The following is a 27,671-nucleotide window of genomic DNA, read 5'->3' as shown; positions in this document are numbered from 1 at the left end:
TGTGCTCCGCTCTCGGTCATGTGACCCTAACGTAACCGGACAGGAAAAGCCGCCGCCGCCGCCGCCGCGCTGACTCCGTTGTTGCTGCTGCTGCTGGGCGCGGAGACGGCGGCGGCCCGCCCGGCACCGAGCGCCTCGGCGGCCCGCGCCCCCCAGGTGAGCACCGGCCGCGCCGCGCCCCGCGGGGGATCCCGGCGCCGCCCGCACGTGCGCCCGGCCCGGCCGCACCGGCCGCGGCCCGGGCTGAGGCGGCGGCGGCGGCGGGCGGGCGGGCGCGGGGGCGCGGCGGGGCCTGCTCGGCCCTACCTCCTCATTGTGTGCGAGGGGTGCCCGGCCGCGGGGTCCGGCCGCGCCGCGGCGGGCCGAGGGGGCGCGGAGGAGGAGGAGGGCCGCGCCTGGCGCCGCTGGGGCTGCCTGGCCTCCTGACAAACCCCCGCCGGGCCGGGCCGGGCGGCTCCATCCGGGACACAGCCCGGGGGGGGGGGGGGGGGGGGATGGGCCCGCGCCGAGGGGAGGGGAGGGCCGGGCCGGGGGGGTGGGCCGCGCCGGGGGAGGGAGGGGGCCGGGGGAGGGAGCGGGGGGTGGGGGGGCCGGTGTCGCCCGGCGCAGGGCTCGGCCCGGCCGGTGGGGCCCGCGCACCCGCCCGCCCGCAGCGGGGCGGCCCCCCCCTCCGGCGGCATCCGGCGCAGGGAAGGGCGGGGGGGGCAGGGCGCCGCGCGGCGCGGGAGGGGGCGGCCCCGCCTGTCTCTCCTCGCAGGCTGGGCGGCCCTGGCGGCGGCGGCAGCAGCGGCGGTTCCCGTCTCGCGCGCCCTGGCGGCTCCGCTCGCGCTGCGTCTCGCGCCGTCTCCGTCCGTCCGTGCGCGCGTGGCGTGCGCGGGGGGGCGGCGGGGGGGAGGCGGGCGGAGAGAGGAGAGGAGGGGCGGGGCGCAGCCAGTGAGAGCGGCGCGCGGCCACCCGGCCTTCCGCCCCGGCGGCCAATGGGAGGGCGCCGTCACCTCTGCCACAGAGGCCGAGCGTGACTCCGGGGACGGGGGGGACGGGGCGGGGGGGGAGGAGGCGGGGGAGAGGGCGGGCGGCAGGCCACGCCCCCCCGCCGCGCACTAAGACGCCGGCAGGCGGCGGGTGCTCCCGAGCGGCGCGCGCGCCCCGCTTTCCCTCCGCCCCGTCCCCGCTGCCGGCGCGCGCGCGCGGTCCCGTTGCGGCGGGCGGGGCCGGCCCGGGCCCCAGCGCGGGTCTCCGGCAGCCGCGCGGCGCGGGGGCGTTGGGGCGCTCCTGTGTGTGGCCGGGGCCGGGGAGCGGCGGTGGCGGGAGGTGCGGTGTCCGCCGCGCCGGAGCTGGGCCGGCAGCTGTTCCCTGTCAGCGCGGCCGCCTGCCCCGGGGCCCTCCCCTGGTCCTCCTCTCCCCTCCCTCGCCGCCGCCGCCGCCTGTCCGCGGCCTGAGTCCCCCTTTCCGCGGCGCGGGACCAGCGCTTCCTCAGCCTCGGCCCGGCTCGCGCCCGCCGCGTTTCCCGGGTGGTCCCGGGATAACGGCTCCGCTTTCGGGGGGGCTCGGCCTCGCGCGGCTTCTCACCCGCCGCCGAGCAAACGGAGAAACTGCCGAAGCTGCGGTAAAGCCGGGCCGGGCCAGCCTGTCCCCGCACAGCGGCAGGGCTGTCCCTGCAGGCTTTCGGGGCACGAGGAGGACTTTATGCAGTTGTCGAATTGGTCAACGCTGAAACATGGCATTGCTGGTGTTAACTGTCATTTTATGTAGCTACGGGTAAAGCTCCCGCGAATATGCACACTTACAGAGTGCTTTCCTCACTCTTTTCCTCTTGCTGTGCAATTTCCTTGGAGCGTAATTCTTCTAGGCTTTGGGTTCAAAGCACTTAAATATCTTTAAAATACACACAAAAACATAGCATCGCGCACGTGTCCAAACAGTGCATCGTTTTGCAAAAAGATTAATTCGGGTCTCTGACAAAGGGTAACAGCTTCAGCTGCCACAGTGACTGCTGTTTGGGTAAGGGAGAAACTATAAGCTAAACAAACTTAGGATGATAATAACTAGAAAGAATGCCGTTCTGGCTTGGAGTCCCCAACATCAATGGTTTGCTCTGCCTGGCAAGTTTTGCTGTCCAAGTACAAACCAGACTTGGCACTGATGAATTAAAAAAGTGCGGCGCACAGAATAACCTAAAGTAAAGCTAAAAACCCCCACCCCACCCCCAAACATTTAGCATGTTTTCTGTAACATCACAAAGTTTACCTGCATGGGGCACTGCAGGATTAAATAACAGTGAACATTATTTTTGTTACTGCTGACAGGAGTATTCCCTCCTTTGGAGTGAGGGAAAGGATTTTAGCATACTGTTTGTACAAACGTAATTAGCCAGCAGTAATTTACAAAGGAGAGGATGGACCTGAAGAGAGGTGACGCCTGATATTTTGTTGTTATTATTATTACTATTAACTGTAAGGAAATAATCAACCGTATCTTAAATTGCATTTCTCTCTTTGCTTTTACCCCTGACTCAAACGAGTTCTGATCTCATGTGAATGCAAAGGAATGCATTTGGTCAGCCTGGTTACTGGCTGAAATACGAGGGCATTCCTCACTGTCCAGCAAGTAGCAATACTTGTTTCTCCAATGACTAAACGTATTGGCATTGTGGAATAATACACTTTCATCCTCTTTCCCAAAAAGCCACGGTCTTACTGTATAGAAGAAACAAGCTGTTTGCATCTTACCTAAAATTTCATTAACTTCCAATTACATTTGGAGGAAAAAAAACCCTAAGACTTCTTATAAATCTACTGCTTTTGATCTGCTTTTCTGGTTTCACCTTCTCTTTCGTTTCTGTTCGTAGAGTATCTGCACTGTTCTGGGCATGACATGCCCAGGAATTTTGTTCGCTTCTCTTGCTGTTTTACATGCCAGCGGACAGACCTACATTACTTCATACTTTCACTTTTTCTCCTCCAAGTTATATTTGTTTTGGTTAAGTTTGTATCCAGTTGTTGATCTTACAAGCCCTATATTCATCCATCCAACTATATGCAACTGTCCTAACATGTTTCCCTGGCTACTTTTTCCCCCCTAAGTTACCAATTTGTGCTCCCAAGACTGCCCTCAAATCCTTGAGAAAATCCTTTACGGCTCTTTGGTAGTTCTTTGAGGGCAGCCTCCAGCAGCTGGTGAAAGGAAGTGCGGGGAGGGTGGGGGGCTGCAGGAGCCCTGGTTTAGGGGGACACGGGCTGGTGCCATGTTTTGCTGTCAGTTATCATAACTCGTGCCGCTCTCACCCCTTGGTTTTCCTGATTTGCTAGGTGAGCGTGAGGCACTCAGGCACGCAGGCTCCTTACAGAATGCTGTTGTAGCTGATCTCAATAAATGATTAAGGAATTGTTGGGTGGAAAGATTGGCCCCTCCTGTTCCGATAGTCCAGAAAGCTCGCCAATATCTAGAATGAATACATTGTTTCAGCCTGGGAAGACTCAGGTATTTCTCTGGTATATCCCAGCAGGGGGTGTAACCATAGGAAGTGCTTAATTATTTAATGTTGAGTTTGGATTCAGCTGGATGGACACATACCTTTTAGGTAAAAGACATACAGAGACACTGAAAATTTCAGGTTAAAAGTACGTAACTTGTCTTTTATTGGGTTCTGCTCTTGTCTCTCCCACCCACTTAGGTGAGGGGGAGGGAGATTTATTTTTCCTGTTCAAACAGAGTGGCAGCCAAAATACTTTGCTCTTCCCATTAAAAATAGGTGGGTTTACTACTTATTAAAATTTCTTCCTCTCCTTTAGCTATTTATATTTCTGTATCTGAGTCGTTGTCCCTGCCCAACGCCTTTTCAGAACTCTTTAGTCCTGGCTCTCCTTTGCTCTTTAAGCCTCAGCAAATCACTCGCATCTTTGTGAATCGCCTTGCCCATCATGAAACAGAGATCTTTGCCTATGTGTAAGATGTCATCTATACAGTAGCTTGGGATTAAGGGGTGTTACTAAAGCATGATATACGGATATTAGAAGGAAATACCTGTTAAGAGACAGCTATGTTGCATCTGTGCCTCTACTGTTAAGTTTTACATGGAAGTCGTTTGCTTTTCAGAGTGTAAAAAAATGGATTTGGCCAACCACGGACTTATTCTGCTGCAGCAACTAAATGCTCAGAGGGAGTTTGGTTTCCTGTGTGACTGCACAGTTGCCATTGGTGATGTCTACTTCAAGGCACACAAATCGGTCCTTGCTTCTTTCTCCAACTACTTCAAGATGTTGTTTGTTCATCAAACCAGGTAACTATAAAAAAGTTCAGTTTAAATGTTGTTCAATTAGGTAAGATAAGGAGGTCTAGCAACATTTTGAAACCTGAAAATGTTCTTTTTGCTGCTTGCTATGACATGAGGAAGATGGATAACTAGAATCTCACTTTAAAAAGAGCATAGAATTCCTAGAATTGAATATTTAAAGGATCCTGTCTTCACTCTTGCACTTTCCTTCCCCCCACTCACTGTCCTCTGCTCTGTCTTGACACTATTTTTGACGTTTCCATAACATTGTATGCAGCCTAATAAGTATTTGCTAGGAGATTGTGAGAAATAGACTTATAAAAGAGGTTAAAGGGTTTAATTTTTTTTTTTTTACGGTTTACCAAAGCCAGTTAAATAATAAAATACTACATAGTGGTGGAAAATAAGGGGGTTTGTGTTTCTTTTTTTTTTTTTTTGTTGTTGTTAGGCAACCTTGAAAAGATAACAAAAGTGTAAGACTGTTTTGAAGATTTTTTGGGGGGGTGTCTTTTATTTTTCCCAATTATTTGAACTATCTCAAAATGTTTATGTTAAATGAGTGAAACTCTCAACTCTTTGGCTAATTGTTTCTAGCTAAAAGTAAACTTCAAGGACAGAAATGCAAATGAGACAGGACTGCAGGCAGATGTATCGGTCTCACAAGAGCACGCAGACCTCTCTGGAAGACAGCACTGCAAAGTTTACTTTTGTGTAATACATTTGAATTCAAAAGCAGTCAGAGAGAGACCTGACAAAGGGTGCACCTCAAGAAATGGAAGAATTGGTTATAATTTCCTCCTCAGCTTGGTAGCCTACTGCGATTAGAACATTCAGACTGCAGCATGCAGTTATGGCCGTTTTCTGTCTTTTGTTTAATGTTTGTTTCACACAAGAGCTACAAATAACTCTGAAAGTTAGAATCCCAGATCCTCTCCCATTAGTTAACTGGCCTAACCAAGATGTTCCTGATTTTCTTCCTTCTGTGAACCTTGCTGCTCTTCCTGCACAGAGATCCAGCTTCAACCAGGGGAGTGGTGGGTGTTTTAATCCTGACTATCCTAAAGGTTTATGCACAGGGCATGCTCTCCATTGGAGGATAATGTTGGTTTCAGTCCTGTTAGGCTGAAGAGGGAATCACAGCCAAAGTGTCTCCCTTTGCTGAGCACTAGTGAAGGGACTGTTAGGCTGACCAGGTGTACCACTGGTGCTACTGTTTCTTTCTCCCTGTTCAAGGAAAGAAGCTACTGTTCTGCTTTGTAGGGAGCCTGGCCTCCACGGGTTAGATGTGCTCAGGCTACACCTGCTGCATCAGATCCTCAGGGGATTCACACCCTGCCCTGCATGGTTTCTGGATCGTAAGACAAGGTGATACCACACATTTGCAGAACTGTAGCTGTAAACACTAGAAAGACATAGAAGCCAAACAGGCAAGTGACAGATGAATTTGAGGTGTTTTCAGGGCTAAGTACTGAGAAAAGTCTAATGGATTGTGAATTTAAGAGTCCAGTGCTAGCAGGATTTAATTTAGCTACAGACGTCTTTGAATCCAACCAAAAAAAGGGGGAAAATATCTTTGCAATTTACAAAATTTATTAATACGTGACGACAAATCTATAATACAACAGCAGTTTAGAAAGGTATAGATTCATAGAAAGGGACAGCTTTGTTTTTCAAGCCTGTTACTTCCCTGAGGAAAAAAAAAATGGCATCTTTCAAATAGCCGGTAAGATTAGTTCTTTTGTGTTTAGGCATTTCCTTATATTTATTGCAGTTTCTGTCCTGAATTTAAGTATAGATGCCTCTGATTTTTATCAATGCTTGAATAACCTAGATCTGGTAAAAAAGATTCTCCTTATCTTTTATTGATCATTTTGTTTCATCTTTCAGTGAATGTGTACGTTTGAAAGCAACTGACATACAGCCAGATATCTTCAGTTATCTCTTGCATTTGATGTACACTGGGAAGATGGCACCACAACTCATTGACCCAGTTCGACTAGAACAGGGAATAAAGTTTCTGCATGCATATCCACTAATTCAAGAGGCCAGCCTTGCAAGTCAGGGAACTTTTTCTCACCCGGATCAAGTTTTTCCATTAGCATCTTCATTATATGGCATTCAGATTGCAGATCACCAGATAAGACATCCCACTAAGGTTACATCAGCGACTGACAAACTCGGGCGAGAACCAAGGCCACAGACATCACGGATGAACCAAGAGCAGGTTTCTGAAGGCTCGCAGCTCTCGCAGTTAGCTACAACTCTGCCACAAGTGACCCGGACGAATATATCCACTTCCGACCCATTGCCATCTTCTTTATCTCCAGAATTGGTATCTGCTGCTGGTAACAACTCACCTGCAGGAGAAGAGGCCAATATGGAAGCATCTTCTTCAGATGAACAGCCTGCCTCACTCACAATAGCACATGTCAAGCCAAGCATCATGAAAAGGAACGGAAGCTTCCCAAAATACTATGCCTGCCACCTCTGCGGTCGCCGGTTCAATTTGCGAAGTAGTTTGCGTGAGCACCTGCAGATCCACACAGGAGTTCCCTTCACATCTAGCCAGCAGGGAGAAAGTAATATTTCTTTGTCTCTGTGTAACAACACAGCTGATAAAGATGCCGTGGAAGTGCCTGAAGCAGGGATGATTAGTGACAGCGAGCTACAGCAGATCTCAGACTCCCCAATAATTGATGGGCAGCAGCAGTCGGAGACACCGCCCCCCTCTGATATTGCAGACATAGACAACTTGGAGCAGGCAGATCAAGAGAGGGAAGTAAAAAGACGGAAATACGAATGTTCCATCTGTGGTCGCAAATTTATTCAGAAAAGCCACTGGAGGGAGCACATGTACATACACACGGGGAAGCCCTTCAAGTGCAGCACTTGTGACAAAAGCTTTTGTAGGGCTAACCAGGCTGCCAGACACGTGTGCCTAAACCAGAGCATGGACACGTACACGATGGTGGACAAACAGACTCTGGAACTCTGTACATTTGAGGAAGGCAGTCAAATGGACAACATGCTAGTACAGACCAACAAGCCCTACAAATGTAACTTGTGTGACAAAACGTTTTCAACTCCCAATGAAGTAGTTAAACATTCGTGCCAAAATCAAAACTCTGTCTTTACACTAGAAGAAGATCGCTCCATTCTGCTAGGTGGTGGGGACACAGAAGCCACAGAGACTGATAATGCAGTGTTAGCCTCCATCAAAAAGGAGCAGGAAGCAGTGTTGTTAGACTGAATGTGAAACCTATATGAATTTTTTAAAGTTTCTTTACTCATTTTTTATTAAATCAATTTTTTCCTCCCCTCACCTCTTACCTCACTCCTGCCATCTTTTCCACCAGCCTCCTTCCCACCCTTTGTCTTCAGCAACCAGAACTGTACTGGCACATTAGGAAATTGGACTTTGCCTCTCCCACCAAAACAAACAAAAAGCTCTTGCATCAAACCACAACATAATTGATTTTAATACAAAGGAACATGTGAAAAAATAATCCAGCTAACTTTGTTGATAGTATTAGTTAATCCAAATTTAATAGATTTTAAACAAAATTTAGATTGCTTAAAAGTGTATTTAGATACAATGATGAGTGTAATAAGAAACAGTATCAGTTTGGTAAGCAAAGGAAATATATATATATATGTATGTGTGTGTATATATATATATATTAGTTTCCCTGGTAAAAGGCATTTTGAGAAGATCTGGCAAATTAAACACCATGCTTTTTGCAAGTCCACATGCAAATTAAGATTATAACTTAAAACCATCAGAACTTTTCTCAATGAATGCAAAAATCTGTTCATTGAGTTAAAAAGAGCTGAGGGTGTTGGGTTTCTTTTAGCCTTATGTTTTGCTTCAAGTATGCCTTTGGGTATCTGTTTCAGAGAGCATCACTGAGTCAAGAAAAGTAGTTACTTAGTCAAATGTTGACTTAAGTAGCTGTAATAATAATGTGATGGCAATCTTTATATATATATATATAAAATGCTGTATATGTATAAAGATTTTTATATATATATATGTGTATATATATATATAAAGTGTTTGTGTGTCTGTTTGGTACAGGTAAATAAATGCACACATCCTTTTTAAGTAACTGGCTGTCTACTCAGATTCAGCCCTGAAAGTCTTTTAGTTGTTTGACAAACCTAATCATTGCACAGGTTATTTTTAATGAAATTGAAAACGTCCTGAGCTGTGTGCATTTTTATTGGCCTGTTGAAGAGAAGCTATAGGTAAGTGTTGTCACCCAAGCTACAAAGGGAACTAGAGAAGTGACATACTGGTGAGCACTGTACCATCATTAGTGCAGCACGTGCATTTGTTCTTAGCTATAGGTTTGAGTCATTCTGGATGAAAGAAGAGAGAAAAGCTTTCTTGCCTTACTCGGGCAAAGAATGTCCATGATTTCATTTGGTCTAATGGCATGAGTTAAGAGGAAGAAAAAGTGGTGCAGAGACATCCTAGCAACAGGGGATGACAGGTGTTTTGAAGTAAATCCGTAGTGCTGGCTGGCACATTCTGCTCTGTGAGAGTCCTGTTATTTTCAAAGCCAAGACAAAGTCTGCAAAAACTGAAAGGCTGAATTCTGTAGTTTTAGTTACTGCTGATGGTAGCACTGCATCTTTGTGTTAAAAATCAAGTTGCTGATTCTTACTATTTTATATAGATGCCCAGATATTTTGCTGGTAGCCTAAAAACCTAAACTGACAGCAGCAATGAAGCCCACCGAGCAATTACTGGGCCAACAGAAGGCATAAGCAGACAGAATAAGTGCCCCATAGTAAATGGAGACAGTGTGTGTTTTGGGGGGAGGGGCGGGAGAGGGCGAGTCACAAACCACAGCTCTTCTCTGTGTATACGTTTAAACGGAATATCATCTTTTTGTGTATAGTTAAGTTCTCAGATTTGTAAGTTTTTATACATCATTTCATTGAATAAAAACTGAATTAAATGGGATATGATTTATTGAGTTGAAGGCGAAAGGCTGTTGGTTTTCAATCCTCCTGAAAGAGCTTTACTGAATTGGTTTAAAAGCCAAGCGATGTATTCTGTTTATCAGACTAAAAGCTCCATCATAAATATGAACAAATAGCTTTCTAAAGCTTAAATCAGTGGATTTAGCACAAAAAGTCACTACATATTCATTTTTTCTAGCCTATTATGGAATAATGATTGTAAAGTTTATTGTAAGTGCCATTGAGTTTATCATGTCTCTTGTATTAGAGTAACAGATTTTAAATCAATTGATTTTACTTGAAAGTATGAAAGTGTTTTAAGGTTAAAAAAATAACACCTTATAGAATTACTTTAGTGTTGCCCATTTTAAAACTTTTTTAGGATCTTCCATCTACCAGTATGATTTCTTTAAATATGTTTTTTATTTCATCTCACTTAGTTTGGAATGCTCTCAGTGTAGGAAAACAAAATAATAAATATTTCTTAATTCAGGGTAAGGTCGGCTTTTGAGGTAGCTGTGGTTTAGGGGATAGTCACAAGTTCAGGTCCAAAATTACTACAGCTGCTAAAGGTGCTGCCACCTCAGCTATTAGTTACTGCTTAGTCAGATACTCTTTTTTTTTTTTTTCAGAGCTCCAGCTCTGCTCCAGTGCAGTACCAACAGTTTAGCTCAACTCCCCAGGTGGCTGGTTGTTATCAGAAGGGCACACATGGCCACACCATTTTTTGTGCGACATTCAGCAGCCCTGGGTCCCGACCTTACTCCTGTTCTCAGCTCTCTTTCTGCACTGTTTGGAGAACATGATGTTTGCTCAGTTAAATGTTGAATGGGCTCAAGTGAACTGATTCCACTGAAAAACAACCAGTCTTAAAAAATGCCATTTTTCTGTCAAATCTGCTCCCTGTTTTATCTCTGCAGAGGGTTTTGGCTGACTCGCAGGTTGTGCAAGGGCAGAAATGAGCAGGGAGGAGGCTTACTGAAGCCAGTGTTGCTGCAAGGCAACATCACAGGGTGGAGAGGGTGCAAAGCAGTGTCTCCCACTTGGGCAGGTCCTTCGTCTGGTGGGCAGTGTGGCCTCACAAGCTGGTGTACTGCCAGAAAGAAGGGGCAGTGGAGGGCAGGGAACAAGCAGCTGGGGAAGAACTTGGTTATGACAGCATTGCTGGCTGCAAGAATGTGAAATTGCAGGCTCAGCAGAGATACTTTCACCTGTTAATATTTATTCTTAAGAAATAACATTGTCAGGTAAAGAGAAAAAAAAATCACAATAAAGAGATTATTTTTATATGTGTTCAGCTATGATAATGGTTTATTTTAAATACCCTTTATTGTCAGATGCTTCACAGCAATGTTTTAAGTCATTGCCTCACACTGCTTGAGCAGTTTTGTTCCTCTACAATGAAATTAGGAGCAGTATATTCTGGTTATTAACAGCTGCATCCAGAGTTTGGGTAATTACAGCACAACTGTAGTTTTGTTCAAGCTTCTTTTTTAAATCCTATCTGAATTTTTATTACAGTTAGAGAGAACTTCAGGTTTTATCTTTCAACTTTTGACTCAGAAATTTGTGACCGAATCGCTCATTACTCATTCAGGCTGCTCACCTGATGAAGTTGTGAATTTTCTACCCAATGATAGAAGACAGCTTTGCAGGAACTACTGAATAATCAGTGAAAATCTGCCATCATTCAAGGCTGTGAGCTGGGCCTTCAGCCCCAGTGTATTTCCAAAGGAGTAACTTCAGAGCTGATTTCCTGGGCACGTCACTTGACAAGACACCTCTACCTTGACTTCAGAAGTACCAAACACCTACAAATTTATCTGCTCAATAGAAATAACAGATGATTATCACTTCTGAAAGTGAAGTTTGCAGTCCTCCGCAATCAATATTTTTCCTCAGCTTTGTATCAAGTATCTTCTTGGTCACTTGTCTGATAATCATTATACTTCTGCAGGGGGAGAATTTATTAGAAGATACTAGTGTTCCATACACTGAGTAGTTCAAACTGTGCTCCTGTTCTACACTGCAGGGCCTTAAGTTGCTATCTTGACACTTAGCAGATCTGTGTTCTGGCTCTTCAGCTCCAAATCCCATAAAATAATAGCTTCAGTCACGAAAGGTAGTCATTTGCAAGAAAAAAAAAAAAGTAGATTTCTTTCCGTTTGCTTTAAGCAACATCTTCCACATTGCAAAATCTTTTATGTAATTAAAGGAAACCTGGTGAGACAAGAGCATGTTCTGTGGTGCCTGGTGGCATCACAATCCCTTGCAATGTTTTTTCCCAATATGCTTAACAGCAAGATTACCTTTCTTACTGGTCTACACCTCTCCTGTGGCTTTTTGCAGTTTGTACCCAAGACTTTCAGGCTTATCAGAAACTACCAAACAGTTCCTTTTGCAAGGCTGCAGAGGCAACAGACCTTATCTCTTTCTGGCCTTGGTATCCAGCGTACACGCCGCTCTCCCTGCGGCCGAAAGGCCACTGGTCCCAGCACACATCAGGCCTTTGCAGGAGCCGTGCCTTAGGGCAGCCCCTGTGGGTCTGGGCCCTGTTTCTGCTGTGGCTGTATCGTTTCCTGACGTGATTCAGACTGGCACCGAAGGAACAGCTAGCAATCTGGAAGTGAAGCTGCAGCTTCAATTCAGAGCCCACTGAAGCAGCTTAATCTTTCACACGTGCATTTGGTGCACGTACGTCAGCAACGCAAGCTCGTGCTGTGTTGTGCTTCTTCCCCTTTCACAGCTGTCCAGGCTGGATGGAAGCTCACCTCACAGGGAGGACAAGGGCTAGAAGTTGCTGCCTTTGCCACATGACCTTCTCCAGCTTTTGGTTATGAAACTGGAAGTATGGTTCTGGTGCCTTTGAGGTGCAAAGGTATTTTGCCTTTTTGGAGAGTAATACAGTTCTTTAGTTATCTTTGGCCCAAGCAACTGAAGACCAAAGTGATTAATTCTTAACCAAGTTCAAGTATTTTCATTCGTTGTATTTCCACATCTTTTAAAAAGTAAACTAAGGGAGGGTTCATTTTGTAGTTCTGTCATTGACTCTTATTTATTGCTTCCTAGAAGTCGACAAATGTTTCCACATGGCAAGATACTTCATAGCTATGAATGATTAGGAGTATTTAGGCTACTTAAAGAAAACAAGTTCCATTTAACTTTCCTCCTTCGACACTGTAAATGTTACACTGTTAGTTACAGCAGCATACCTTTGTAATGAACTCTAGGTGATAGACTACCAGTGGTGATAAAGGCTGGCTGTTCAAAAACTCCAGCTGTTGTCCTACCTGAGGCAGTATGTTTCAGTTTCTGCAGCTCTTGTTTTGTTCATTTCTTTTTGTTTGTAAAAATGCCTGTTGCTGTCACTGGATAATGAAAGCCCACTCATACCAGAACCAGAACAAAATGCAGAAAGCAGCAAGAAGTCTTTTGCAGCACGCTTTGTCAATGTATATTTGCCAAATGATTGATGATCATCTCTAGAAGCAGGAGAAACTGACTGTCCTTAAATATGGGCTTCTATCAAGCCTGTCATTAAAAAGGACATATTATAATGATACATAGCCAGAACCATGAAACACGCTTCCTCTGCAGTACAGCCTTGCTGCCATGCTGTCTATACATTCATGCTTTTGAACAGATCAGGTTTGCCAAGATGCAGAGCTCAGCGCAGTCTTTGAGCAGCTGTCAGTAACTGTCGTCACTCCTTGCAGTGCCAGTATTTTAGCCCCTGTAACAAAGCAGCTGCCAGCAGGACCTCCTCATACTCAGTCTATGTCTATTGCCTTGACCAAAGCAGAAGTTTTCCTGGAACCTAAGGAAATTTACTCAGAGGAGAGAAGCAGAGCCACAAAACGCCACGTTACCACAAATACGTACTTACTGTACTGCTCCGTAGAGTGTGGAGGAGGTAGCCCACCACTCCAGCATGCCCCAGCACACATCCACAGGGTGTCTCCAATCAGGCCGCTTTGAAGCAGTGCCAACACTTTCTAAGAGAGCTTCCTAATAAATCTGTGTTTCCTTCAATCCTGTCCCTTAATCTCTCAACCACATGGTTAAAGCATTTTCCATTCGCTTACTACTGTATCGTGTAATTCCAGTTTTAGCAGTGAATTAGTTTGTGGATCATCATGTTTCATTTGGGTCTCTAAAATTCACAGAGCAATGTACTATGTGAATCAAACTTTATTTTATGAGCTCATTAGGTAAAAATCAAATAAGGGCTCAATCCCCTTTCAACAAGCTAACCTAAATTCTCAATTCCTAATTTATTGCTTAAAAAATTCATACGCTCATTAAGTCATAGAGTCACTAACCCACATGCTTATGAGCAAGAGAGTTTCCAGGCTCATCCTTCCCTCCCATATCATGCTGCAAGTGTCCTCTCTATCACCCCACGAAACAGGACAGTCTCAGCAGCCTGGCTGCTGCTGGGTCTGATTCTCAAAGCTTTTTTGAATAATTTGGTATATTCCTGCCTTCCAGTTTGGAAGTTTGGTCTACACCTCTCCTGTGGCTTTTTGCAGTTTGTACCCAAGACTTTCAGGCTTATCAGAAACTACCAAACAGTTCCTTTTGCAAGGCTGCAGAGGCAACAGACCTTATCTCTTTCTGGCCTTGGTATCCAGCGTACACGCCGCTCTCCCTGCGGCCGAAAGGCCACTGGTCCCAGCACACATCAGGCCTTTGCAGGAGCCGTGCCTTAGGGCAGCCCCTGTGGGTCTGGGCCCTGTTTCTGCTGTGGCTGTATCGTTTCCTGACGTGATTCAGACTGGCACCGAAGGAACAGCTAGCAATCTGGAAGTGAAGCTGCAGCTTCAATTCAGAGCCCACTGAAGCAGCTTAATCTTTCACACGTGCATTTGGTGCACGTACGTCAGCAACGCAAGCTCGTGCTGTGTTGTGCACAGCTGTCCAGGCTGGATGGAGGCTCACCTCACAGGGAGGACAAGGGCTAGAAGTTGCTGCCTTTGCCACATGACCTTCTCCAGCTTTTGGTTATGAAACTGGAAGTATGGTTCTGGTGCCTTTGAGGTGCAACCCGTGCGGACTTGTGACAACCAGCGGAGCTTCCTTCTGGCGGAAAGGCCGGCGGTGACTTTGCAGAAGGCAGCACTAGATGGTGCAGTCACACCAGTGCAGCCGCCCGGGCGCGCTGGCTCACTGGCTGGCTGCCCTGCACAGGCGCAGGCACTGCACACCTGAAGAGTGTGACAGCATGGCTGTACCCGTGTCTGTGACAGCATGGCTGTACCGAGAGGCTGCCCTGGAAAGCCAAAGGGGGCTGGCAGGACTCTGGCAGCCCTGCCTTGCGGCACGCTGGCCCCAGAGAGCAGAGCCCTTTGCATAGTGGGCCACAGAGCACTCAAAAGCACCAAGTCCCAAGGCTTACAGTGGCAGGTACACACGGGGGGACCTTTTTGCATATTCACTGACAAGAAAATTTATAATTTAAAATATTATTACATTTTACTTAGATATGTATATATATATAAAATACTATTGCATCTGCCATTCATGACTGACCAAGACCATTTCCCCTCAAAAGGAGCTGACTACAAACTGGACAATTTTGTGGTGGCATAGTTAATCAGCCCATGCAAGTGCAGTCCCTGATGAGGGCAAGCACATGCTTTTGGGCAGTGCGAACACTGACACTGGTCACAGCCTCTGTGCTGGTGTTAAACCGTCAGCATGAGCTTCCCATCCCAGCAGGAGCAGATCTTCCGTGACTGCCCTACAAATGGGTAAAGGCTAGAGAACGGGGAGGGCCTGTGGGCCAGGTCCTTCCACCCCACCAGCAGTACCTGGAGGATATGAAGGGGAACAGTCACTCAAAGCATGTGATTTGCATGCGCTGACCAGGAAAAGGTTGTGATGCCCCACCACCAAACCACCACCACTCCCGTTGCTGGTACACAGGCTTCCACACACAGACACGTACACTTAGTCATAATTGTTCAATAATAATCTTACTCTTTGATATGACTGCACTCTTTACACAGAATCTTTTTTGAAATCTCATTTTGGTGCGTACACGAGACATCTTTGGCAATACTGATAAAGGAAAGAGACCCAGGACAAATCCTGTTTGTGTACAAAAGCCGAAAAAGCTCCTTCGGAGAAAACTCCACCCTCGTTCGCCGAGTTTATTAAAACTCAAAGTTTTCCTGCCCTACTCACTACTTTTCAACCAAGCTGTAGCACAATCTGCATTTCAAAAACCGTACCGCAGGTATGACTCGAGGGGTGTGCGCGTCGCTGTGCGCCACCCTCCTGCCATGTCCGAGGTGTGTAACGGACGCGTCCTGCCCCGCCGGCGGCAGCCAGGGACAGCGGCGGCGGCACAGCTGCGACCGGCTCCGAGCCGCCGGGCCTGAGCTCCCCCGGCGCCACGGTCGCTCACCCTGCGACCCATCTGCCGCCAGCGCCCCCCGAGCCGGCGGGCCCCGGCGCGGCAGCGAGGCGGGCACAGGGCCGCGGGGCGGAGGCCATAGCCCGCCGCAGGCTGGCACTCACGGCCCGGCGGCCCCCGGTGCTTCGCGCGGGCGGGCAGGCAGGGCGCGGGGCCGCGGCCATAGAGGGCGGGCGGGAGCCGGGGCCGGCGGGCGGGACCGGGCCGCAGCAGCCGGGCGCCCCCGCGCGGAGCTGCCACAGCGCCGCCGCCGGAGGGGCAGCGCGGGCCGGGCGGGGGCGCGGGGCAGCGCCGCGCATGCGCGGGGGCGGGCGGGCGGGCGAGCTGGCGCCCCGCCCCGCCTCTCCTCGCCTCAGGCGGGTCTCGCCCTGCGCCGGGCCCTGGGCCGTGGGTGCGTGTCCTGCCGGCGCCGCCTGTCTGAGGGGCTTCGTGTGCCGGCCCCACCCGCTACCCGCCGCCGGCGTGAGCAGCGGGAATCGAGCCCTCCCACGGGGTCTAGTAACGCCACAGTTTGACTTAAAACCGGGCTGACCGGGGCAGCGTCTCAGCTTTCCGGCGGCCGGAGTGACCTTGGGGGCCCGAGCGCCACTGCCCCGGGGGTCCCTGTGAGTGCAGGTGGCGAAGGGCCGCGGCGTCGGCGCTCCGTTCCGCGCTCCCCCTGCCGCAAGGGAAGCAACAGCACGAATCCGCCGCAGGAACCGGCGTTCCGGTGCCGCAGCGCCGCGCCGGGCAGGGCGGAGCCGCTGTGGGGAACGGCAGCTCCGGGAGTCACAGCGGCGGTGACTCGGGAAGCCGCCGCCTAAACTGCCGCTGTGACCGCGCCTCCAAGGACACCACCTTTCCTGTGCTGGGATGCGGCTTGTTGGTTTTTTGGTTCGATTTGGTTTTTTTCACATTCTATTAACTGTTTCCTCCTCAGAGAATGGGAACACATCGGGCACAGAAGTTACGCTGAAGTGTTTTACATGTATAGAGGTTTTTGACGTTGCAGATGTTTCTGCCCTAACCGCGAGGCAGATGTGTCTGTCACTTGGGCACCTTGCGGTGACTGCAGTTTTCACTGTGCAGTCGGACCATGCCCCTGACGTGAGGATTTAAACTCTATAACTCAGGATAGGTTGTAAAGCAGTATGTTTAATTCACCGGCAGGCGTCAGGGTGGATAATTCCAGAAGCACCTGCTGCCCCGACTTCTTTGTGCACGTGTGATTTAAAGTATACATTCATACAGATTCAATAGATGCCCCAGAATAGGTTGCGTTAGGATAATTAGTCTGCCAAGAAATCATTAGCATACGTTTCCTCTCATTTGCGCCTGGGCACTGTCTCCTGGTGGTGGTCGCGGGGGTCGTTGAGGATGAAGGCTTAGTAGTGTCCCTCGCTCTGATTTTTTTTCACCTTCACTCTTTGTGCAGACTCAGTCATGTCTTGAGTTTCTTCCAAACCTTAAAACACCCCCATCTTATAGCAAGGGTGGAAGCAGGGCCTTCTGCCTTTCAATGTCCTTCACAGACAGAACTGAGAGCGCACGGCTTCTGCTCTGCCACCCTGGGGTTAGCAGTGCTCCCATCATCGTGCTCCTTTTAGGGCTGATGCTTTCCCCTTGCTCCTGCCAGCTCGGCAAGAGAAGGTGTTACCAGCTGCACTGTACTTGCCCCGGAGAATGGAAGCACCACCTTCAGTTCTCACTAGTTCAAGGGTCAGGAATCTCTTTGCATGGGATTAGGGTCTGTGTCTTTATTAAAAAGAAGAGCATACTAGGAATTTGGAGATTATGGTTGTATTGATGCTTTTTTCCCCTTCAGAAATGAGAGAGATTCTCTTGCTTCTAAAGGAGTTGCCTTCTGCTCCAAAAAGTAGTTGTCCTACAGAAACTGGAAGTTCTCAAGACCTGTATTTGTGTCTCAGCACAAGTCCTTGGTAGACCCCTGAGAAAGTCACCTAGTGTTGTAGTGTCATATAAAACATTTTGCTGCTTCTGATGTTCCTGCAAGGGAGTGTGAGGTGACATCTTACTCTGCATCTGGCCATGCCCTGCTGATGGTCAGTGCTTATAGGAGCTGAGGTTTTTCGTGGTGAGAGGAAACAAGTGCAGCTGCTGCTGCCAGAAGGATTTATTTGCTCTGGCATGTAGCCATGGGTAGCGGTACTCACATACGGTGCCACACCTCAGTGGTGACTATCCATGTGAGAAATGAGCACATTTATTTCCTATTGCTGTCAAGGAACCTGATTAAACGTGGCTCTGAGAAGCTAGAAATGGTGATACAGTAACACTAAGCAATTAGCACTGATGTCTCTGCCACTGAGCATAAGGGGGAGAGGTCATTTGCAAAAGAGTAACACTCCAGGCTTTCAGCTGTCTCCTGGATGGCGTTGAATTGCTGTGGCTGAAGTGAAGCAGGCGGTTTTGGAGAAGTGTCAGCTTGCAAGCACTGTAGAAGAGGGCAGTTCCTCAGTTTGTCTTTAGAACCTACCAGCTGAGTGGCAAAATCCTTTTTTAGTGTCTGACGGGATCAAGAGGGTACATTTCTTGGTACCACCCTGCAGTAAGAAATGTATGAAGATTACGCTGGTGAGCTGCTCCAGCTGCTCAGAAACCCAAGAGATTCCAAGATGTAACTAAGCAAGTCAAACACCTGATGAAGAGGCAGTTAGGTCCAGGAATGGCACTGCCTCTCCAGCTGTCAGGGCCATTTCTGGCAAAGGCTTACACTGCAGCGAGCCACACTGGACCTGTCAAGAAGGCCACAACCTCAGCACTCTCTTAGACTGCAGTTTTAAGGCAGAAAAACCACAGTCTGGAATAAGTCATCTCAATGTGACTGAGGGGCCACACTCTGCCCTGCCAAAGAATTTTTCACCTTGAGCCAGGGCTGGGGGTTTTGGAGAAGGCTCAACTCGCGACCAGAGTGTAGGTTTAGGATTAGAGTTAGAACGGGGAGAGAAACGGAGCAGAAGCCTCTCACTGGCACAGGGCTGCAAAAGGGCTGCTGAAGAAAGGGGGATGCTGCAAAAAGTCTGTGTAACAGCTGGTGGAGAGTGCAGGCGCAGGGCATTGCCTCTTCAGCTGGAGTCACACCAAAAGAGTATTTCAAGCGTTGCAGCACTAAACAATGTGGTTTCCCACCCTTCTGTCTCTGTCTTTTTTTCCCTAATTTCAGCTTCAGATTTCCCTTTTACTGGAGAGCATATGCAGGAGTTGCCCCTGTTTCTGTCCCTTCTCCTCATAGGAAAGGGGAGAAGGAGGCAAGGGAGTCCTTGCTGCCCCCCATGAGGGGATTGGGTTGTGATATCTACTGGGATCTTGGGTCAGTTGTGTGGACCTTTGCATGAAGCACACCTGTAGCTATGCTGAGCATTAAAGGCATTGCTTTTTACTGACCATGACAAAAAGGTGAAGTCTTCAAAAGAGCAAGTGTTAGCATCACTTAATTAAGCCTCGTGGATAAAGCTCCTGGCTCTGCCACAACCTTGCCAGTTGTCCTCTAAGACTGGTATCTCTCAAAACAGCTCATGAATGCTTACCGCATCTGACAGAAAGAAAATTAAAAAAGCTTTATTAATAAGAGCTTACTCTTTCAAGACCGTCTTATTTCCTCAAGCTGTTCCTAGAAATAGCGAAGGTCTTAGTTAAGTGCAGTAAATAGTCTAGGGAGAGACTATACTTATCATCTTTTCTGATTCAGATTTCACTGAATTGCTAAAAGCTTTGGGAGTGAGGCAATCCATGCTTGCCATGGAAAGAAACACTCACGCTCTTTCAGATTTTCAAAAAGCTTTACTAGAGGGGGAGTGTATTTGCCCTCATGATGACCCCACTGTCCAGCTTTATGCTCTTCCTGTAAAGACATAATATCTGGTTTCCCATTCAAAATTAGGTTTTCTTTTCACAAAATCTTTAATAGTGGTTTTAGAGTTATATATGACTGTATTTTTACACAAAATTCTGCTGTGATTTGGAACTCAAAGTGACACAAAGTTGCATGGATCCAGGCAGCCCCTATTGCTCTAGTCCCCACTGATACGCCTTTTCTCCCACCTGGATCTGTAGTGAGGGGCCATGCAGGGCGGATATGTCCCAGTGGCTGATACACTTTTATGGTTTTCTTTATTTTGTTGTTTCTTTATTTCTTTTTTATGTTTCTGGGGGCCTCGTTATGTTGTGGGGTCCATTCCCAGATCGCATTCTTTAGTAAGTTATGAAGTGGTCAGGCTATTGTATTAAATCCTGGAATACGTACTCTCCAAGATCCTAAATTTCCTAGCACAGCACATAACCCCTTTCTTATTCTGGGGCAAGGGTTATCATTGGATTTCTTGTAGCACCTCGTTGGTGGATGTTTTTCTCCCACCTACCCATCTGACTCCCCATCTTTACGAATCCGTCTTTATGAATTCATGACTGGGCCCATGTTTCTGTTCTTCTGGTGGGTGTGTTATACCAGGTGTCCATGGCCTGTTCACAGGTTCTGCCAAGTGGCCATCTCTTAAGACATCACTGATGTGCTGACCCACAGTGACCTCTTGTGAAAATGCTAACATTTCCAGCTTTTTAGCCAATGTAGCATGAGCTGCACGCATGGTGGGACAATGGTTTAAGCCTTGCGACAGGTGAGTAAATATATACTGGAGTTCCTGCTAGATGCAAGCAGACTTCATCCTATCTGCCTCTGGTGCTGGGATCATAAAAAAACATATCTTTCACATCAATAGTTGCCATCCATCATTAAGAGTATTGACTCTATCAGTCAGCTATACTGGGAATAGTCACAGTGAACAGTTTGGCAGCAGCTGTCAGGCCTCTATAATCTGCTGTTGAATTTCCACTTGCCATTAGTCTTCTTTTGAAGGCATGCAGGAGACTTGTAGGGGGATGAGACTTGCCAATGATTCCATTTTCTTTTGCCTGTTTTGCCAGTTCAGCAAGAGGATGGATGGCATCAGGAGGGAGCTTGCAATATGGAGCTTGCTATGGGCTAAGGTGGCATCTGTTTGTAACAGATTAACGGGTGTGCATCAATATGAGGCAAACCGTGTGGTAAAGGCAGTGGTTGTCCTTGTTTACTATTTTCCCCATGGGTCAACCTGCAACTCACCCTTCAGTGAGTTTGTACCTAAACAGTGCCTATAAGAGTAAGATTGGGTGAACTGCTATTTCTTTAGACAGAATTAATTTAGCCCTGGCCAGTGGGTGGGTAGTGACTTGGCCACGGACACCTACAATTGAAACTAGTTGTTTGCTAAGTGGAGACTGTCCTTGGTAAGTGCCCTTATCTGCTGTCTACATTTGGGCTCCTGTGTTGATGAGGAATGTCATAACACTGTAGTCATTGACCATCACCATCACCTCGGTACATGCATCCTCCCCAGGGCCGGTAGCGGCTGCTTGGACTGCCACAGGATCAAGCCCCGACCTTGGTTTCCTGTATATTCTTGGTCTAGGGTCAGTGCTGATAGAAGTGGGTATCCCAGAGCTCACATCTCTAAAATCCTCTATCTTAGTCATTACTTTCTCAAGTTGTACTGTGTCACCGCCATCCCTGGGTACCAAGCCCAGAGGACTATCACAAAGAGTGGCCGAGACAAACTCAGCCAATTGCTGTAAAATAGGTGACAGTACATTTAGCTGACTCAGAGATTGCTCTTTTCTAAATACATTTTCCATAACCACTAATGCTTAGTGGTGACTGTGACTGTGGGTGCGCCTCTATTTCCCCCTTTTGCTTTCTCCTCTTTGCGTAGAGACAGACTATACCTCTTTTACATTTACTTTAGATGAGGTTCTCCTCTGGTTTTTATCATTTTTGATATATACTGGTACATCTGTGAACTTAGCCTGGAGGACCTCCTGGAAAGTATTACCACTTAACCCTGGCTAAGACTAATAATTACAATGCTCCCTCTGCTTTTCCATCATGCTGTAGGTCTCCTTTCTATCACCCCACAAAACAGGACAGTCTCAGCAGCCTGGCTGCTGCTGGGTCTGATTCTCAAAGCTTTTTTGAATAATTTGGTATATTCCTGCCTTCCAGTTTGGAAGTTTGGTCTACACCTCTCCCGTGGCTTTTTGCAGTTTGTACCCAAGACTTTCAGGCTTATCAGAAACTACCAAACAGTTCCTTTTGCAAGGCTGCAGAGGCAACAGACCTTATCTCTTTCTGGCCTTGGTATCCAGCGTACACGCCGCTCTCCCTGCGGCCGAAAGGCCACTGGTCCCAGCACACATCAGGCCTTTGCAGGAGCCGTGCCTTAGGGCAGCCCCTGTGGGTCTGGGCCCTGTTTCTGCTGTGGCTGTATCGTTTCCTGACGTGATTCAGACTGGCACCGAAGGAACAGCTAGCAATCTGGAAGTGAAGCTGCAGCTTCAATTCAGAGCCCACTGAAGCAGCTTAATCTTTCACACGTGCATTTGGTGCACGTACGTCAGCAACGCAAGCTCGTGCTGTGTTGTGCACAGCTGTCCAGGCTGGATGGAAGCTCATCTCACAGGGAGGACAAGGGCTAGAAGTTGCTGCCTTTGCCACATGACCTTCTCCAGCTTTTGGTTATGAAACTGGAAGTATGGTTCTGGTGCCTTTGAGGTGCAACCCGTGCGGACTTGTGACAACCAGCGGAGCTTCCTTCTGGCGGAAAGGCCGGCGGTGACTTTGCAGAAGGCAGCACTAGATGGTGCAGTCACACCAGTGCAGCCGCCCGGGCGCGCTGGCTCACTGGCTGGCTGCCCTGCACAGGCGCAGGCACTGCACACCTGAAGAGTGTGACAGCATGGCTGTACCCGTGTCTGTGACAGCATGGCTGTACCGAGAGGCTGCCCTGGAAAGCCAAAGGGGGCTGGCAGGACTCTGGCAGCCCTGCCTTGCGGCACGCTGGCCCCAGAGAGCAGAGCCCTTTGCATAGTGGGCCACAGAGCACTCAAAAGCACCAAGTCCCAAGGCTTACAGTGGCAGGTACACACGGGGGGGACCTTTTTGCATATTCACTGCTGAGAGAAGAATTTTCTTTTACTGTTACATCTGCCATGAAGGCCTATCCAGGACCAGTCTGGTGCCTTATTGTCACTCAGTTATTCAGTAGGCAGGAGACGACACTGTCACTGACCTGCCTTTGCCCTCAGTGTCTTGGCAGGGACACTCTGTGCTATGGGAAGACCTTGGATGAGTATCTGTCTTTCCTACTCTAAGCACTTTGAGATATGATAAGTAGCTAAACAGAGAGATAGAGAGACAGGAATATATATGGGAATAGATGTTATGAAGGAGGAGAGACAGAGACAATTTTCTAAACTCCAGAATGCGTCACTGCTCTTGAAATCTTTGCCTCTGGAGAAACAGAAGCCTTTCTCTGGGTCTGAGCATCCAGTCCCTGCAGGAAAAGATGTTGGAGAACAGCCAAGACAGCATTGTCAGTGAGCAGCTCCTAGGATGCCCAAGTGTGACAGGTGTCCCCAGCCCTGAGTGAAGAGAACAGGATGAGAAGTGGAAATGACCCTTAAGGGGGTGTTTTGTGTCCCCTGAACTCTGTTGGCAGCGCTGCCAGGAGATAGCCATGAGCTGATGGGCAGGTGGCAGAGAAATTTCAGCCAGGTGGGAACACCGGCATTTCCCTGCACGCTGTGTTCCAGCTATGCCAGGGAGGTGCAGGGGCAAGGGGAAGTATCTGGGCTTCAGTGCAGCTGCCGCAGTTCCCTGTCCCCAGGTCCAGAGAGGAGACAAAGGCTGTGGCAATGTACATGTACACACACACACACACAGAGGCATGCCTGCACATGCACACACGTGTGCACATACACACACACAGAGCACACAAATGTCCAGCTGCTCCTCCAGCCCGGATCTCTGCCTTCTGAGGGGGCTGAGAAATGTTAATTTTCCAAGCATCAGCAATACTACTCCCTCTCTTTTATTTTCTCTGCTTAAAAAATACAGAGTATCCTCTCCTTTTAGGACAGTCTGTTCCCATGGTTTGGTTGCATTTTGAGTTCACAACACAATCAATAAGTGCAGATTTTTCCCTGGAACTTTAAAACAGGCTAACCTCAGCACTGCTTATTTGACAGTCTATTTAAAGCTCTTGAGTTGAAGAATCATTAATATTTCATCTGTCTTATTTAAAATTCAAAGATAATCTTCTAAACTTTGGGCTGTGTCCTGTATCTAGAGTAAGAGCCATTTAGATTGGCTTTGGTGTCTCACTTGCTATTACTTAAGAAAATCGGTGATGAGGGGAAAAACTGAGCTACACTGAACTTTACACACAAGAAACAAGGTATCACCTTTCCCTTACCATTTCCCACTTGTCTGTGCAGAGTGGGATCCACAGCCCTCAGGAAGCTCTCACTCTGCGTGCTATCCTGCCACAAACAGGTCACAAATTACTATTCAATAAAAGCACTCTTTTTTTTTTTCTACTAATTTCACTCTTTTTTTCTGTTTTTGCAACAGATTGTGGAGTTTCTCTGATTTTCTTCTAATGCCAAGTTTTTTGTAATAAAAAGTTTTGTTTTCAGCAACAGTGATCTTACATCACTTGATGCATGTTTGTCTCTGCACCTACAGTCCTCCAACTGTGCTCTTTTGCTTCCTTGCGTGTTGCCAGTACTACTCACTGAGACTTCCTTACTTGTTGTACCTTGCCACTTAACAGGGACAATTAATCAATACCTTATATAGTCTTCAAAGCAAAATTCAAGAGGCATTACATTATTTTTCAGTCATGTGCCAAGATTCCTTGTTTCTACAGAATGATTTAGAAGTATAACAGGTTGGCTTGACATAGCACACATCACATAACGTACTCCTGTACATGCGCCACAACCAAAAATAGGAGTTTCTGAAGTTTTAAGCAAAACCATCTCTACTGCTTTAGATTGTAAGGTTTGATGCTCCCCAGTGACCCAAGCTTATAACAGGAAAGCAAATCCAAAATGTAATGTCTCTTTTATTGGAAAAATAAATAAATAATAAATAACAGGAATGTCCAGAGCCTTGAAAGCATCAAAAAATGATTACAGAAAGAAGTATTGTATCCGTTCTTTCCATGAGCAACTACTGGTTATGAGTGAAAGAAACAGAATAGTAATGTCAACATAGTCAATAGGCTGCCATAGTGAATATGAGCCTATTTCTACCAATCAATACCAATACTGACTTAAAAGGTTTCTCTGTTTTGTTTTTTGTTTGTTTGTTTGTTTTTTAATTAAGTATACTTTTGTACGAAGAACTGTAAGCAATACACTCAGCCTTTGCCACACCATTCATCCTGATGCAGGTTCCTCCCCTGCATCTGTAAGGCATTAACCCGCTCTACTGTGGGGAGGAGGGAGGATGTATGAGCCTGAATCCAATTGCAGGATCAAGACAGATTATGCAAAAATCCAATAAAAGCATTTCCCCAGCAGAGAGACTTATGCCGAAGAGAATACTACTATTTTCAAGATTGTTCAGCAAATACTCTACTTTAGAAGAGTTTGTGTCAACTCCAGAATAATGGGCAGGTCATATTTGTCTTCGTAATTCTTAATTACTTCCACTAAATGATAGCAAAAACATCATCTGGGAGATTAAAAAAACCCCCAGCAAAACAAAACAAAAAACAACCAAACAAAATGTATTTGGGCTAAGAAAAGTTTCCTCTGAACAAACACCCACATGGCAGCCAGGGACTGTGGGAAGGCTGCCTTTCCAGTCAGCGTCTCAAATAGTCTGGCCGACACTTCCCCCTTGCCCTATCTTCCCCAAGGACAACCTTCCCTCAGAGGTGAAAGTAACCCTCCAGCCTCCTTTGCTTTAGTAAGCCAGCCTTGAAAATGTTACTTTTTTCCACCACCTCTTCAATGACAAAAGCAAGTGAAATTCAAATCCCACACTCAGCCTCCTCCCATGTTTGCCCTCCTCCCTCGGTGTCTTGCCAGATGGTCTTGGCATGCACAAGAGGTGATCCAAGCACTGGTGGCCAGGGCCAGACACATGAGTGTGTGAAACACGCTTGCTCCCGACTGTATGGAGTGGAGGCAGCTCAGGGCCCTGGCCTGCCTTGGGCCTGGGCACCCTGAAGCTCTGTGTGTGCGCTAGCCAGGTAGCTACTCTCAAATACTGGCTGAGCATCACCTCTCTGTCTCACAGTTTGTGAGCCTCATGGCTGCCACCGGAAAGGTGAAGGGGAGAATTGTTAGTATAGGTGGTTGTGTGTCAGGTTTTTCTACCTCATAACAGCTGTTTCAATGGGAAATGACAGGCACCGCTGGCTGTGGCACATTGACCCTGGGTCTGTCTGCTGAAAATCTCCTAGAAATGAATTTAAAAGTTCACAAGGAACCTGCTTACTAAGCAGAGAGGCAGACAGCTCAAGCAGGGCAGAGGAGGCCATAGCACTGCAAGGCCGAGGGGCCACAGAAGACCACGACAAGGGGACAGTTGCACCAGGGAGGAGGCAGGGATTGCTGTTGGGCTGCCTCTCAAAGGCTTCTTGGGCTGTCTGCCTTCCAGGACAGCAGCTGGCTTATAAATGCCTGGCAGTTTTTACAATTCCCCCTTGTCTATCCTCTTAGAGCAAAAGGCATCTTGCTGGTTATTCTTTCTAGTCTGGTGCCTTTGCAGGAGGGACAGAGACATGTCTGTGGGCTAGTTTATGAGGACAGGGTCAAGCTGCCTCAGGACTTTACATAGAGACCATCCCCAGGAAGCAGCTCCCATGGCATATTGGACTTCTGCTTCCCTCATTTCATCATATCATCAGTCCTTGCACTAAGGACTGAGCTATATGTGTTTTTCAAGTTCTGGAAGCAGATGTAATTTTCAAGGAGGAATACAGACACTCGTTTAAACTGTTCTTCCTATTTTAAAGAGTTGATATTATTTTTTGAAGAGGATGTTGGAGCAGAACAGATACAGGCCTTTACTGCACCCTTATCTTTCATTCTTACTTTTGTAAAGACTAAATCTAGTGTCCAACTAGAATTGACATCGTCTCTAAATTAGATACTAGTATTGTGGTGGCTAAGCTTCCATCTTATTAGCAGCACCTTAAAGTGTTCACAGAGCTGAGAGTCACCCTCTTCTACCACATTTCACCCACTTCCCCAGATTCAGGACTCCAAACCCTGTACTGCCAATCCCGCTGGCCTTCTGCTCCACATTGCTCCTCATTCCAAACCATATCCTTCCTTGCAGGGCCATCAGCCTCTTCAGGCCTGCTCCCCTCCCATGTGGCCGTGTGACCGACAAACATCCAGCATTCAGCACACAGACATAGCCATCTCAGGAATCCTCTGTGCTTTTGGCAAGCCGCCTGCCCATCCCCAGGCACTTGCTGTATCCAAGTTGTGCAGGTTCCTCAACAAGCACAGCTGCCTCGCATATGCTTTGGATCTGAATGGAAACACCAGATCCGCTTCCATAGCTTGAGCTAATAGGCAGGATGCTTGAGCTATTGCCAATAAAACAGCCTTACAAAAGAGAAAGCAGCACACAAACCTCCCTGGGATACAATTCCTACTTTGATGCCTGTTCAGGGACTTCATTTTAATCGGTAACAGGATAGCATAAATGCTTAAACTTTGCAAAAGGACTGGCAGACGTTGTGTGGCTTGAACAAAAAGTCTGGTAGGAGAAGTTGGTTTGACCTGTACCTCCAGATGCCGGAGCTGGGCAGTGAGATCACTTGCCTGCAGTACAAGCCCCCTGATGCAATAGGAAAGTAAGATGAGGGACAGGCATCCTGCAGTGTTTCAGCATCCCTGTGTTTGCTGCGGCCAGTGCAGGTATTTGCAGGTACTAAGTTTAGCATCTTAGCCAAGACAGGAAGGTAAACATGTAGCTTTACAAAATGAGTTCAGGTACGCATCTACACATGTCTTTTGAGATACAAACGCTGCTAAACATCCTTAGCCATAGAACATAGATGGCTGGAAAAATTTCCTGTCTGAAGTCCAAGGTCTGTGAACATAAACCACAAGCATCTCTGGATTTTTGGTGTTAGCTGCAGTTCGCTGGTGCCCAGCTAAGCA

The 27,671-nt window shown here is 47.6% G+C and overlaps 1 protein-coding gene and 1 long non-coding RNA gene across 3 annotated transcripts; one reads left to right on the top strand and one right to left on the bottom strand.

The window, feature by feature from the left end:
• Nucleotides 1-10,531, top strand: ZBTB2 (zinc finger and BTB domain containing 2). Of its 2 annotated transcripts, XM_056343032.1 has the most exons (3): nucleotides 1-156; nucleotides 4,096-4,279; nucleotides 6,161-10,531. In XM_056343032.1, exons 2-3 carry the CDS (start codon nucleotides 4,107-4,109, stop codon nucleotides 7,521-7,523), a joined length of 1,536 nt encoding a protein of 511 aa, XP_056199007.1. In that variant the 5' UTR covers nucleotides 1-156; nucleotides 4,096-4,106; the 3' UTR covers nucleotides 7,524-10,531. The 2 variants fall into 2 exon arrangements, with proteins under 2 accessions (XP_056199007.1, XP_056199006.1); XM_056343031.1 differs by lacking the exon at nucleotides 1-156 and having other exon boundaries at nucleotides 3,241-4,279.
• On the bottom strand, nucleotides 6,519-23,044 carry LOC130151169 (uncharacterized). The gene is made up of 3 exons (XR_008822524.1): nucleotides 22,632-23,044; nucleotides 13,131-14,666; nucleotides 6,519-6,630 (listed from the first exon to the last, which is right to left on the bottom strand). It is a non-coding gene; the product is annotated as an uncharacterized LOC130151169 (long non-coding RNA).
• Between the last annotated feature and the right edge of the window lie 4,627 nt (nucleotides 23,045-27,671).

The sequence above is a fragment of the Falco biarmicus genome, chromosome 6 (assembly GCF_023638135.1).
Source record: "Falco biarmicus isolate bFalBia1 chromosome 6, bFalBia1.pri, whole genome shotgun sequence".
NCBI classification, from domain to species: Eukaryota; Metazoa; Chordata; class Aves; order Falconiformes; family Falconidae; genus Falco; species Falco biarmicus.
Note: the sequence above shows the minus strand (reverse complement) of the source record. Positions and strands in the feature narration are given on the sequence as shown.

Bases quoted from the DNA above. Each gene is read 5' to 3' on its own strand.
- ZBTB2 (XM_056343031.1), top strand. From the start codon at position 4,074: ATGGAAGTCGTTTGCTTTTCAGAGTGTAAAAAAATGGATTTGGCCAAC. The intron at 4,280-6,160 runs GTAACTATAAAA...TTCATCTTTCAG, and splicing joins TTGTTTGTTCATCAAACCAG to TGAATGTGTACGTTTGAAAG.